We start from the raw sequence: 14573 nt of genomic DNA on the forward strand, positions 1-14573 counted from the left end.
ATGGCCCCGGTCATCCTCTCCTTAATACAGTGCAGTCGCCCTGTCCCATGTGCAGAAAAACACCCCCAAAGCATGATGCTACCACCCCCATGCTTCACAGTAGGGATGGTGTTCTTGGGATGGTACTCATCATTCTTCTTCCTCCAAACACATTTAGTGGCATTATGACCAAAAAGTTCTATTTTGGTCTCATCTGACCACATGACTTTCTCCCATGACTCCTCTGGATCATCCAAATGGTCATTGGCAAACTTAAGACGGGCCTTGACATGTGCTGGTTTAAGCAGGGGAACCTTCCGTGCCATGCATGATTTCAAACCATGACGTCTTAGTGTATTACCAACAGTAACCTTGGAAACGGTGGTCCCAGCTCTTTTCAGGTCATTGACCAGCTCCTCCCGTGTAGTTCTGGGCTGATTTCTCACCTTTCTTAGGATCATTGAGACCCCACGAGGTGAGATCTTGCATGGAGCTCCAGTCCGAGGGAGATTGACAGTCATGTTTAGCTTCTTCCATTTTCTAATGATTGCTCCAACAGTGGACCTTTTTTTCACCAAGCTGCTTGGCAATTTCCCCGTAGCCCTTTCCAGCCTTGTGGAGGTGTACAATTTTGTCTCTAGTGTCTTTGGACAGCTCTTTTGTCTTGGCCATGTTAGTAGTTGGATTCTTACTGATTGTATGGGGTGGACAGGTGTCTTTATGCAGCTAACGACCTCAAACAGATGCATCTAATTTAGGATAATAAATGGAGTGGAGGTGGACATTTTAAAGGCAGACTAACAGGTCTTTGAGGGTCACAATTCTAGCTCATATACAGGTGTTCAAATACTTATTTGCAGCTGTATCATACAAATAAATAGTTAAAAAATCATATATTGTGATTTCTGGTCTCTCACAGTGGACATGCACCTACGATGACAATTTCAGACCCCTCCATGATTTCCAAGTGGGAGAACTTGCAAAATAGCAGGGTGTTCAAATACTTATTTTCCTCACTGTATATATATATATATATATATATATATATATATATATATATATATATATATATTTATGCTCATGCCCATTCTCCCAAAAACAAACAAACACCAAAGCAGTAGTTCGCCTCGTTCATATCGTTCGTTCCCAGTAAAAATAATAGTATGCATGACAACACAATAAAAAAAATAAATAAAAAAAATCGCCATCAGTTGGAAAGAAAATATTGCTTTACTTGCCTCGGTAGACCTAACTGGTTTTGAAATAGCCTGTTCCTCTGATCAGCTGGGTTGCTCATGGCGAGAGGGGGAGGGACAACAGTTCGTTTTTACGACAGAGTGTTTGAAAGCATTTACTACCAGACACTAGGGGGAGCTACGTAGAGAAAAAACACTCAGACTTGCATGGTGTCCCTTTAAAATTTTTGAATTGGTTTCATATTGTTTGATTATGTAATTCAACTAATCACCATCCTTACAATTTAGTTATTTTCCTAGTTGTTGAAAAACTTGCTCACAAATCATGAAACCAAATGTAAACAGGGTCTTACAGAGTTTTTTCTTTGCCACAATTTCATTTGGCTGTTCACTGGAGACATTAAGCATACTTTAAGGCATACAATAAGGCAGTGTTTCTCAATTGACCCTTCGCTAAGCCACGCCCGAAAACCGCCACAGGCCAATCGTGGCTTAGCAACCGTAACTAGGCGCGGGAGGTCTGGCAAGCTTTCGAGCGTGGCAAACTTGCCGAAGCGTTGTGCGTATGGATTGTGCAAATCTGATACCCGGTATCCTAAAAGTTTGGACAGGGTGGTGGATTTTGTTCCCTTCCCGAAACCTAAAACCCAAGGGGAGAAATGCCGGGCGTCATCTTCATTTATCTAGCGCTTTTAACAATGTAGATTGTTCCAAAGCAGCTTTAAATTGATAATAGGAAATTAAAAGTAAAGTGTTTTGGCTTTATAACAGCTCTAGAATAAAGTTATTGTCCAGCTCGTGGATCAAGCAGTGTGATTAAAGACAAGACGGAGGCTCACTGACATAACTTAACGTTACTTAAAAATATATTTCAGCATTTTGTTAATCGACGGCCTAACTAGTAACGTTACCCCAATCCGATCGCGACTCTCCCGGTGTTAGTTCTAGTAAAAGTAAAAGGTAGTTAGTTAAAGGAGGGAATATCAGGGGGCTTGCCGGAGATCTCCAAGGAAAAGGTTGGTATGCAAACTTAATCAGTTCATAGTAAGTTAGTCACTTATGTGACCCACGACGTGTGAGCAGTAACGTTAGCCTGGCGCACTAAAAATATAAGCGGGAGAATGTTATCATTGCAAAGTGGTCAGACTAATGTCTTGTGTTTATTCCACAATACATATGGATAAGCTGTTTGTTTTATAAATATTAGAATATTTTCAAATTTCACTTGCTGTGCATGCACAAAGCTGTTCCTCAATTTGTGTGTTTCCCATTTGAATGGTCAGCGTACGAGGCGGCTGCTGCTTGCGCTGGGACCTAATGTTATAGGCTTTAGCTTCAATTTTGATGAAATTATTCTCTAATCGTTTGCATATTATGTCGTGGATATAGCCCTCGAATGCATACTGCAGTCTTGCTCTCTCAAATTTTCACCTGTTAGCCAAAAATGACTAATTATCTCCTTGGGAATGTCTGAAACCAGTGCATACATACTGTAATAGACGTGCCAGGCGCAAAAGCTTGACAGGCGTAGCAACAGTAACTAAGGAGGGCGGGGCTTAGCGAAGGGTCAATTCCAGTCATTGGCACCCTTCTCCTAATATGTTTTAAATCTCCCTGTTTAACACACTATCAAGCTGTTGAGCTGAAAAAAGGTGTTTTATTTTGTGAGACATCTTAAACATTCTGGGAGGTGGGTCCTGAGGACTGGAGTTAAGAAATGCTGCATTAAGGCATTCCTTTTAAAGCAATAAGGCCTTCTGTGAAGCTGCTTTAAAACAATTTGTATTGTGAAAATAACTATATTCAGCTTTTTAAAATTTTGGACCCATCTACTGTTTGTCTATAAGTCTATTGTCCCAACATGTAGTACTGGGTAGCTTGAATGCATGGTAAATTGTTTTGAAAGCATTTATCATTTACATTCATGGGTATCGTACTGTACCTGAGGTCAGAGGTGAAAGTAATGGGGTTGCGCATGGACTGATCACTCTTCATTGACACACAGCTGGGTCCTGCACCACACTCTTCTTTCTCCTTACTGTCCTCCTCTCTCTCCTCACAGTGATGCATTTTGGAGTTGTGTTTCCCTTCTCTTTCTCTTGATTTAAGTCCTTAATCTGTTAATTATCATCAAAAGGACAATAAAAACAAATTTACAGTAACATTGGCAACAATCAAGTTTCATTTCTCAGATTCATGTATTAAAACAGTAATTTTTAATCTCCATTGCTCTTTGTAACACTCAGTCTTACATTCTAGTTTCTGAGTTCAAACACCTCCTGCTTGCAGATGGCAAACTAATATCTGCAGAGGTGGAAAGTCCAGGTTCAGAAAGTAAAAGTCCTCCTCAGTATTTTGTTCCAATCACCTGGATTTGCTAATTCAGCATTAACTTTAACAATAAACACTGGAGTTTTTGCTGTGTGAGTTCATGGGTGGAATAAACATATGGCAGGACTTTTACTTTCTGACCCCTGGACTTTCCACCTCTGAAAGAGGAGGTAAAGAGAGAGAGAGAGAGAGAGAGAGAGAGAGAGAGAGAGAGAGAGAGAGAGAGAGAGAGAGAGAGAGAGAGAGAGTAAGAGGAAAGAGGAGGTAAAGAGAGAGAGAGAGAGAGCGAGAGAGAGAGAGAGAGGAAGCAAAGAGAGAGAGAGAGAGAGAGAGAGAGAGAGAGAGAGAGAGAGAGAGAGAGGAAGAGGAAAGAGGAGGTAAAGAGAGAGAGAGAGAGAGAGAGAGAGAGGAAGCAGAGAGAGAGAGAGAGAGAGAGAGAGAGGAAAGAGGAAGTAAAGAAAGCTCTTGACCCTTTACTCTTCTTTTAGTTTTTCTCTGGCTGCTTTAACTGTATTTTAATCAAATACATGTATTATGGCGAGAGATTATATGATCAGATGTTTTTTGATGATAACATAATCAGCAAGTGCTGACCTGATCAAGTTCATGAGTATATGCATGGTGCACATTTCATTTATTAATGTGCTGTTAGTTATAATAATCTTATGACACTACATCATGCTATCCAGCAGTGCAGAATAAAAATAAAATAAAATAATGTTTTGAATGCTATTAAAATTTAAATGCTTAGGATGTTTGCGTTGTGAGAATGTACAGGGAGACTTTAGATTTAAAAACTGTGTCTCATTAGGCAATGTTTTTTCAGTCAAATCATAAAATTTCCTATTGATTCAATAGAACGCGTGAGCTCACTAGGGAATACCAATATGGCGGCGAGGTGGCTTCACTGTTTATGACGTCATGAGCTATCCAGTCATTCTATATAGATCAGTGATCTAACCCATCTGAACTTAATTTGGGTTGGTCTGCTCGTCTGTTACATGGTTACTTGTCTGATTTAGATCTTCATCTCCCGCTGCACTTTCTTGAGAGTGATAGCAGAGAGTTTCTTGAGAGAGAACAGAGAGAGAAAAACTTTGTTTCGGGTCTAAGATTTTAAACTCAAAGGTTTGTCCCACCTCCTGAAGAGATCGGACCAATTAGACACTAGCTTTATTTGTCTCATCGTAAATCATGCGTTATCTGAGATCTCCTTACTCTCCAGGCTCTAGCAGAGAGTACAGAGGCCACAGTTTAGACATCATTACTATTATAAGAATACGAAACATTTTACACAGATTTCAATCAAGCCATCTTTTGAATCACGAGCATACGATCATGCTGATATGAAACACAACACACTTTCATTCAAACATCTAACAGTTACAACCTTTAAAGGACTTACATGGGATATAATCTTATTAAAACATGCATCTAAGTGGTAGAAACAACACAGGATTATGTAGTTGCATGATGTTTGATTATAAGTCCATCGAAAACTGTTCTGGATGATTTTATGTATTGTTATAGGAAAAATCTCAGTTTTCTGGTTTAAAAAGAAGAGAACTCTGGTTTGGTCATTCAGAGGTCTTAACGGGGTCAGGAATGTCGTGGGGTCCAGCAACATCTGCTGGTATCTTGACAGAGCACTGAGTTGTGCCATCTCTGAACCAATCATTCTTTTAAAAAAACCCTCACATTGACAAGTTCTTCCGTTAGCTGGCCATAAAAGTTCTTAGTTGGGGGTTTTCGTTGGTTAGCGTAGACTAGCTGGAGCCTGTGAATGATTCATGGCTCTGGGTTTGGTGATTTGAGTCGGGAATGTGAAGACTCTTTGTGGGATTATGTATGCACAAAATCACCTAAAAGCTTCAATTGTGTTTGATTATTCTCGTAGTCGTTACATTTTGTAATTTAATTTGGTTTATTTTCTTGTATTTATTTTTCTCTTTCTTTTTCTGAATTCAAATGTGATGTAAAACTTATCAGTCCCTGAACCTCTGTCTTTCTTCTCTGGTTTATGATTTCTCACTTTTGTATTTTATAAGTAAATGTTTAATAAAAAATAAATAAAAAATAAAGATGAAAAATATCCTGAATTTAAACACTTCTGCTGCAGCGAGAGCTTGAGATGGCAGCTAAAAGAAAATATCTGACTATATCAATGCATGTGAATCAACTGAATTTAAATAAGAGCTCAAAAGAATACACGTTTGATTAATCAGTTTAAAAGCTTAATATTAAATCTTATATATATATATATATATATATATATATATATATATATATATATATATATATATATATATATGTGCATTATACATAATAAATATAATAAACATGTTGGGTGTAATACATTAATAAGGAATAGATTACTGTAATTTAATTACCTTTCCCTTGAAAAAGTAAAGTAAGGGATTACTCTTCATTTTTGTGTACTCAAACCTGAATAAAATCCTAAAGAGAGCAAACAAGTTATAAATACTACTGATTTGATAGTATTTAGATGCTTTAGAACTTGTCATTACTTGTTTTCTAGTGTCACAATGTTCTATATATATTCCAAGACATGTATTTCAAACGTAAATTGTCTGTAATTTTACAGTGTGGTGCATTTTCCTGGAGCAAATGGTTTGATGTTTGTAAAAGCATGGTAAAAAAAAATGAATATTCGGATCACAATCAGCTGACTTAAGCTTTAAAATATTGGCTAGCTTCTCAAAATAGCAGTATCAGCCGTAAATTTCTTCAGTGCACCACTATATGTTCTGTATGAATGTATCCTATATCCAAAAGACTCTCCATGTAGAGTCTCCACAGCTTGCAATGCGTTTTAAAGAACGTTTTTAATTGATATTGACCCTGGAAACATGCCTATCACAAACACAACAAGCAGACTTAATATTCCAAACCTTTAGTTTTCCTTTCGAATCCACATACGCACAAACACGCGAGAAGGAAAAATGAAATATTTAATAAAACCACTAGCTTGCGACTTCAATTTCATTCTGATGAAAGTTCTCCTCTGGGAGTGTTTTTCTATCAAGCTGAGGGGCAGATCGACTTTTCATGATTGTTATTATATGAAAAGAGATAAACACCATCATTAATCGGCTACATTCCCTTTCCCTTATCGCTGTGATAGAAGGAGAGGAGGGCTTTTCTTCCTCCCATCCAACCCACACTGTAATTAGGCCTCCCTTTCATTCACTCACTCACTAAAACGTGAACGCGCACACACAAGGGATGCGGGAGACAGCCGTGTTCAGCAAATTAAAAATTTGTCATTAAGTGGAATTTACCATAATGCTGTTTTATCTTCCAGCGGTTGGGTGGGTGTGCTGATGAAGTGTGTGTGTGTTTGTGTGTATGTTATGGGTCTGGGGTGTTAGGGGGTGTGTGGGCAGTGGGGCTTCTGTAAATTGAAAAAGCAGAATAATCCTGCCCTTTCTATCGCCCTCTTCAGTCACACACACACACACACACACACACACAGCAAATCCATAGCCATTGGGGTAATTAAATAATAGCGCTTTAAGATTCTAATTTGTTTTTTTTTTCTGCCTGTAGCCATCATTGGACTTCAGGAAAGGTAGAAACAATATAGGATGGATATAAAACAGGTGGGAACCAAAGACACACACACAAATATGAGTTTGGGTGGGGTTCACTTACACTAGATTGACGGCAGGCAGCACGTGTAAAAATAACCGTTGCATTGAAACAAACACTACAAATGTGGCGTTTGCACATACGGCGAATCAAGGAATACTTCAATAAAAAAATCGAAATCCCCTGTTGGTGAACAAGAAGCAAAAATAGGAAAAATTACATTTAGTTTCCTACAAAGCTACAGAGCAGATGACTAGTCTATGGAGGAACTGAACTAAACTAAGTGATAAAACAATATGGTGAGATACTCCCCTTAAAAATCTGGACCATAATTCCAGAATAGTATCCACAATTTATTTGTAGTAAGACCATAATAGCCACAGGTGTATCAAATACATTTTTTTTTTTTTTTAAACATGACAAATTCAACTTGAAATGGTTAAACTAACTTAACCAAACCAAAAAAAAGTGTTGACAAAATCCACTTACAATGAAAGTCTATGGACGTTTGCCCCTTAGACTTGCACTGTAAGTGCGTGATTGTCAATATACTCTTGCTTATTTTTTAGTTTGCTTATTATTGTAATTATTTGATTTTTGGTATTTTCTGTGCATTGACTGTAGAACATTAAATTGATCAAATATGTAAATATTTTTTTAAAAACAATACTGTTTTTATTATGAGAAATAGTGGGTTGAACTGTCAAAAAAAAGTAGATTCTTTCAGTTCCCTAACATATTTAGTATGAATTAGTGAGAACATTTCTATCGAAATACCATTATTTAGTGTTACTGTAATAAAACCAAGGCAAATTCTCTAAAGGGTGATTTCGGTTTCCGTTACTAATAAACGCAGACTGAGACGATATGTCTAATTTTTGAACAGTCACATTAAATTCCATCAAACAAAAAGATTAAAATAAAGGCTGAGAGATGTCAGGCGCAGAGGCGAAGGGAAGGGGAAAGACAGATGGTGGGGCTATGGCTGGGTGAAAGAGGAGTAAAGGGGGGGGCCGAAGGAAGCGACAGAGAAAGAGAGAGATGACAATCGTAATCTTTAATCAAAATCTGAAAATGCCCCTCCCCTCTGCATTGGATGACCTTCCCTGATGATGATGTAGGTTTGAGGACTTGGGTTGGGAAACGCTTAACCACTCCCCTCAAACCGTTAGTCTGTTATGAGCGAGAGATGGAGAGGAGGAGCGCTAGAGTAAAACCCTGCCCTCTGTTCAATATTCCTTTTCACTGGGAAATACGTCACAACACTGGAGAAAAGTCGTTTGCAACTTCCGGTTCACGCGGACTTTAAGTCAATGTAAAGAGTTGAGAAAGAAAACGCTTGAGTATAATGGATCCGTGCAGTCGGTCTTAAAGTGACAGCTTTCAAAATTACTTGCTGTCGTTATTAATGTTAATCAAACAACAAAAAAAGAGAAAATCTCTCAGCTCTTGACTAAATCACTTTTGTAACTTTAATAAGAATAAATGTTTATTCAATTTACACAGTAGACTATGCATTTTTTAAGCATTTGATTACTTTACACAATTTATGTAGTATTTCTTATTTCTAGTGCTTGAAGTTTTTCAGGTGGGTCTATTTCATGTGTGTATGTTCTATTGTAGTTTGTTTTCTTTGCTCTTTTTTATCACCGTTTACTTTGAGATTTTTAAGCTACACTGTTAACCCTTGCTGTAAAATTCTGACAATATTATACCATTTTCCATTAAAACAGTAATATACCGTAGAAAATAAAAGTAGCCTACAGGAATATACTGTGAATTAACAGTGCTCAAAGTCGACACTCAGAGGCTGTTTTCCCAATCACACCCTATACCCTCATTCACTATTCCCTACATTAGTTCACTAATATAGTCCACTTGAATGAAAAGAAGTGAGTGAATTGAGACACTGATGAACACCTGATAAGCAGAATCACTGAAGGACAGAGAAACAAGAACAGAAAAAAGAGAAACACAAAAACTACAACTGACTTCCAGCCACACTGAGTGTGAAACCAGTTTACAAACCAGTTTACGATTACTTCTTTCATACATGTACAAAAGTTCTTGTTGAGAATTAACAGAGATTTAGTTATTAATAAAATTTGTTGTCACCATGATGGAGATCAGTATTTGCTTTAGTTGGTCTCTTGTCCCTGGACTTCTTACCATTCATCTCCCTCTGACTGCTGTAACAGTGAGTTTATAAAACACATTTGTTATGGCAAGAAAAAGTCAAGAGGAAGATGATCAGGTGTTTTTATTTTTGTGTGATGATGTCACAATCATCCTGGACATGTCTGATTTTCAGATTTTTCCTGTATATAGTCATTGAAATTATAGTTATTTTATATTTAGCATATATCTGTGAATCTACAAAATGAAATCAATATTTCTGTAATCAGGTCTTCTGAAGAATATTGTAATCATATAGTGTATTCAATTTTATTTTACTCCTGCTTGGCTCAGACACACACAGATATCAACAATCAGCATATGAATCTCAACAATGGTGAAAAGTTTCATGTCGCAATGCATGCTGGGTTCCAGGATAATATAAAACTCCCAGCATGCACTGCTGCATGAATAATAATAAAAATAAAAAAGAAATATTGCCACCATTGTTGAGATTCATGTGCTAAATTGTGATATCTCGGTGTTTCTTAAACACAGTGTAGCTCTGTTTCTCTGGTTATGCATCATGTGTTAAAAAAAAAGAGTCATTGTATCTTATTGCTGCGTTTTCACAGTGGTGGTAATGTAACACTTTTGATTGAGGATTAAACTCTGAATAAGTGAGAATAAATTCCTTAGTGAATGAACAGGCAATATGATGATTTTGTCATCATAATCATTATAACTGCAGTCATTCATAAACTGTGTGTGCACAAGTGTGACTTGCAAAAACAGCTCAAGCAGCAAAAGAAAAACTAATGCTTTAGCATCAGCATCCCAACTAAAGCAAGCACTGATCTCTATAACGGTAACTTCAAACCAAACATTTTCAATTAAACATCTCAATAACAACTTATGTATGACAGAAATAAAGTCATACTGGTTAATAATAAGTGTAATAATGTGTAATGGCTGGAAGTCAGTCGTAGTTATTGTGTTTCTCTATTTTCTGTTCTTGTGTTTCTCTTTTCTTCAGTGATTCTGCTTACAATCACTTACATATTCCCTTAATTATCTCACTGCATCGTTACTTTTTACTCGTAGTGTGGATTTCCCTGAGGGGTTGAAAGGGTTAACTGTGTAAGATAAAAAAGACACACCCACAAAATGTATTTTAACAGTAATAAACTGTAAGTTATAAAACAGGTTTATACTGGCAACACTGTTGCCAGTAGTTTACTGTAAAATTATTTTTTTGGGTCACCATTGTGCAGAAGAGTAGAGCCTGTGCTTCAGTCCAGGAGAAGATCTACAAACATTGAGGATTTGCTGCATGTTGCTTTATTTAACAGGCGGTGACTGTGTAGTTGCTGGTCCAGTGGAAATCTTTTTATGTACAATAGTTTTTTAGTGGTCTCAAATGAAAGAAGTTCACAGTAATACTTTGCTCACATTATTAATGCATTATACATTTTAGTTAATACATTTAAATGACAGTTGGTCAATTTAAGGCAGTCGGTTTCTGCAAGTGTAATTAGTTAACTATAATTTAGTGCATTTTTACAGAAACAAACTAGATTACAGTAAAGAACTGTACAATTAACAGTATTTTACTGGCAACAGTGTTGCCAGTATTTTACTGTAAAAAAACCCGGTAAGGTCTAACAGTGTAGTATTAGTTTTTTAATTGATATTGAAAATGGTGCTAAGAATAATGAAATTTCAATGGTATTAAAAATGTATAAAATAAAATAACTACATTGTGATATATATTGTTATCGTGAACTAAAATGACTTGTATCGTGATATAAGATTTTGGGCATCTCTCTTTTTGCAGATTAAAAATTGCATGACATTCCATTCCATGTACAGTCTCTATCACGGTTACGCTCACATGACATTGCATACGCAGTCACAAAAGCTTATCGTTTGCATGCTTTTTTAAGCATTGCAGCTGAAAAACAGGTGATTTTTTAACGTTTTTTTATATTATGTTCTATTCTACCATGCAAGCCTGAGCTATACGCTTGCTAGGAAAGTTTTTTCTTCGTGGAAGCTTTGCGTTTGGTGAGCTAATAAAACATCAAAACCTAGTCAAATCAATATTTTGTGTACAGTTATTTAATTATGTCATCCAGTATTGTGGACTCTCTTGCTTCATTCAAACGCAGCTGCTGCCATTTTGCGACTATTGTTTTGTACACTGTTGGATTATAAGATAACATACAGGTACGATTTTAAAAAAGTTTCATCTCAGATCAATATCTCTTATCCTCATTATTATTTATGAGGCGAAATGCCGTGTAATAACTGGTGTGACTGTACACTGTTAGACCTTACCGGGTTTTTTTACAGTAAAATACTGGCAACACTGTTGCCAGTAAAATACTGTTAATTGTACAGTTCTTTACTGTAATCTAGTTTGTTTCTGTAAAAATGCACTAAATTATAGTTAACTAATTTCACTTGCAGAAACCGACTGCCTTAAATTGACCAACTGTCATTTAAATGTATTAACTTAAATTTATAATGCATTGATAATGTGAGCAAAGTATTACTGTGAACTTCATTCATTTGAGACCACTAAAAAACTATTGCACATAAATAGATTTCCACTGGATCAGCAACCACACAGTCACCGCCTGTTAAATAAAGCAACATGCAGCAAATCATCAATGTTTGTAGATCTTCTCCTGGACTGAAGCACAGGGTCTACTCTTCTGCACAATGGTGACCCAAAAAATAAATTTTACAGTAAACTACTGGCAACAGTGTTGCCAGTATAAACCTGTTTTATAACTTACAGTTTATTACTGTTAAAATACATTTTGTGGGTGTGTCTTTTTTATCTTACACAGTTAACCCTTTCAACCCCTCAGGGAAATCCACACTACGAGTAAAAAGTAACGATGCAGTGAGATAATTAAGGGAATATGTAAGTGATTGTAAGCAGAATCACTGAAGAAAAGAGAAACACAAGAACAGAAAATAGAGAAACACAATAACTACGACTGACTTCCAGCCATTACACATTATTACACTTATTATTAACCAGTATGACTTTATTTCTGTCATACATCTACAGAAGTTGTTATTGAGATGTTTAATTGAAAATGTTTGGTTTGAAGTTACCATTATAGAGATCAGTGCTTGCTTTAGTTGGGATGCTGATGCTAAAACATTAGTTTTTCTTTTGCTGCTTGAGCTGTGTTTTTGCAAGTCACACTTGTGCGCACACACAGTTTATGAATGACTGCAGTTATAATGATTATGATGACAAAATCATCATATTGCCTGTTCATTCATTAAGGAATTCATTCTCACTTATTCAGAGTTTAATCCTCAATCGAAAGTGTTACATTACCACCACTGTGAAAACGCAGCAATATGATACAATGAATATTTTTTTTTTTAACACATGATGCATAAGCAGAGAAACAGCGCTACACTGTGTTTTAGAAACACAGAGATATCACAATTTATCACATGAATCTCAACAATGGTGGCAATATTTCTTTTTTATTATTATTATTATTCATGCAGCAGTGCATGCTGGGAGTTTTATATTATCCTGGAACCCAGCATGCATTGCGACATGAAACTTTTCACCATTGTTGAGATTCATATGCTGATTGTTGATGTCTGTGTGTGTCTGAGCCAAGCAGGAGTAAAATAAAATTGAATGCACTATATGATTACAATATTCTTCAGAAGACCGGATTACAGGAATATTGATTACATTTTGTAGATTCACAGATATATGCTAAATATGAGATAACTATAATTTCAATGATTATATACAGGAAAAATCTGAAAATCAGGCATGTCCAGGATGATTGTGACATCATCACAAAAAAATAAAAACACCTGATCATTTTCCTCTTGACTTTTTCTTGCCATAACAAATGTGTTTTATAAACTCACTGTTACAGCAGCCAGAGGGAGATGAATGGTAAGAAGTCCAGGGACAAGAGACCAACTAAAGCAAATACTGATCTCCATCATGGTGACAACAAACTTTATTATTAACTAAATCTCTGTTAATTCTCAACAAGAACTTTTGTACATGTATGAAAGAAATAATCGTAAACTGGTTTGTAAACTGGTTTCACACTCAGTGTTGCTGGAAGTCAGTTGTAGTTTTTGTGTTTCTCTTTTTTCTGTTCTTGTTTCTCTGTCCTTCAGTGATTCTGCTTATCAGGTGTTCATCAGTGTCTCAATTCACTCACTTCTTTTCATTCAAGGGGACTATATTAGTGAACTAATGTAGGGAATAGTGAATGAGGGTATAGGGTGTGATTGGGAAAACAGCCTCTGAGTGTCGACTTTGAGCACTGTTAATTGACAGTATATTCCTGTAGGCTACTTTTATTTTCTACGGTATATTACTGTTTTAATGGAAAATGGTATAATATTGTCAGAATTTTACAGCAAGGGTAAACAGTGTACCGTATCCCTTAAATGTCCATCTAGTTTGAACTTGCTTGAACTGCTTTCTCTGCGGAAGCTTTGCGTTTAAAGAGCTAATAAAATATTTAGACTCAGATCAATATTTCATGTGTAATTATTTACTAGTAGCAAGTAGCTGTGTAATAAGCGGGATAATGTACATCCAGCCGGTTGTTATCGCAGAATAAACCCCTTCAGGCTGATGCAAGACCCCTCCGCTTCGGGGTTCCGATAACAACCAGCTGGATGTACATTATCCCTTACCTATAGAGCAACTGATTGGATAAAATGTGTAGTGCACAGGATGAGTCATCACAATTTCTAGTCTGTTTTTCACAAAAACTTTTAAATGTGTACATCTGCTAAGAGTTAACTAGCATGCTAAACGTACTCTTAGGCCTCATCTAAAAAAAATCCTTGCGATTGTGTGCATTTTTTGTTTACAAAGTGACTACAACTAAATTTGAATGACGTACACCGGACCGGCATGAGGGCTGGGCAATAAGGTTGTCCAATAGGCAGACAAGTTTCAATCCCTCACCTTCAGCAACCTGCCACTCGCATGAAACCTTTCCAGAAATTAGCAAATGACAATGATCCAATGATCCAAACAATTCCCGATGGACAAAAATCCATTTAAGAAGTTTAAGAAGTTGTTACAATCACATATGCGTCACAATAGGGAAGAAAAGACAATTACAGTTTCATGACGACTTTAACATCTGCCAGATCTGTTCAATTATCATGGGGCTATTGAACTATAAAAGGACTAAACAAATTGCATATCTATAAGCGTACATGGAGCTGCGATGCTCACACGGGTGATGCAGAATACATTTTCCCCCTTCTTCTTTCATAATGCCCTGTCATAAAAATGGCAAAATAAATAAA

At 36.5% G+C, this 14573-nt stretch overlaps 1 protein-coding gene across 4 annotated transcripts in view; it reads right to left on the minus strand.

Moving 5' to 3' along the window:
• Positions 1-14573, minus strand: part of LOC311077598 (protein NLRC3-like) — a 48244-nt gene that overhangs the window by 14467 nt on the left and 19204 nt on the right. For all 4 annotated transcript variants that reach the window (XM_084106155.1, XM_084106158.1, XM_084106156.1 and 1 more), the window contains exon 2: positions 3118-3292. In XM_084106155.1, coding sequence (XP_083962281.1) covers positions 3118-3245 — 128 coding nt within the window. In that variant the 5' untranslated portion in view covers positions 3246-3292. The remainder of the gene's footprint in view (positions 1-3117; positions 3293-14573) is intronic.

This window comes from Abramis brama (assembly GCF_963993115.1).
Source record: "Abramis brama genome assembly, chromosome: 2".
NCBI classification, from domain to species: Eukaryota; Metazoa; Chordata; class Actinopteri; order Cypriniformes; family Leuciscidae; genus Abramis; species Abramis brama.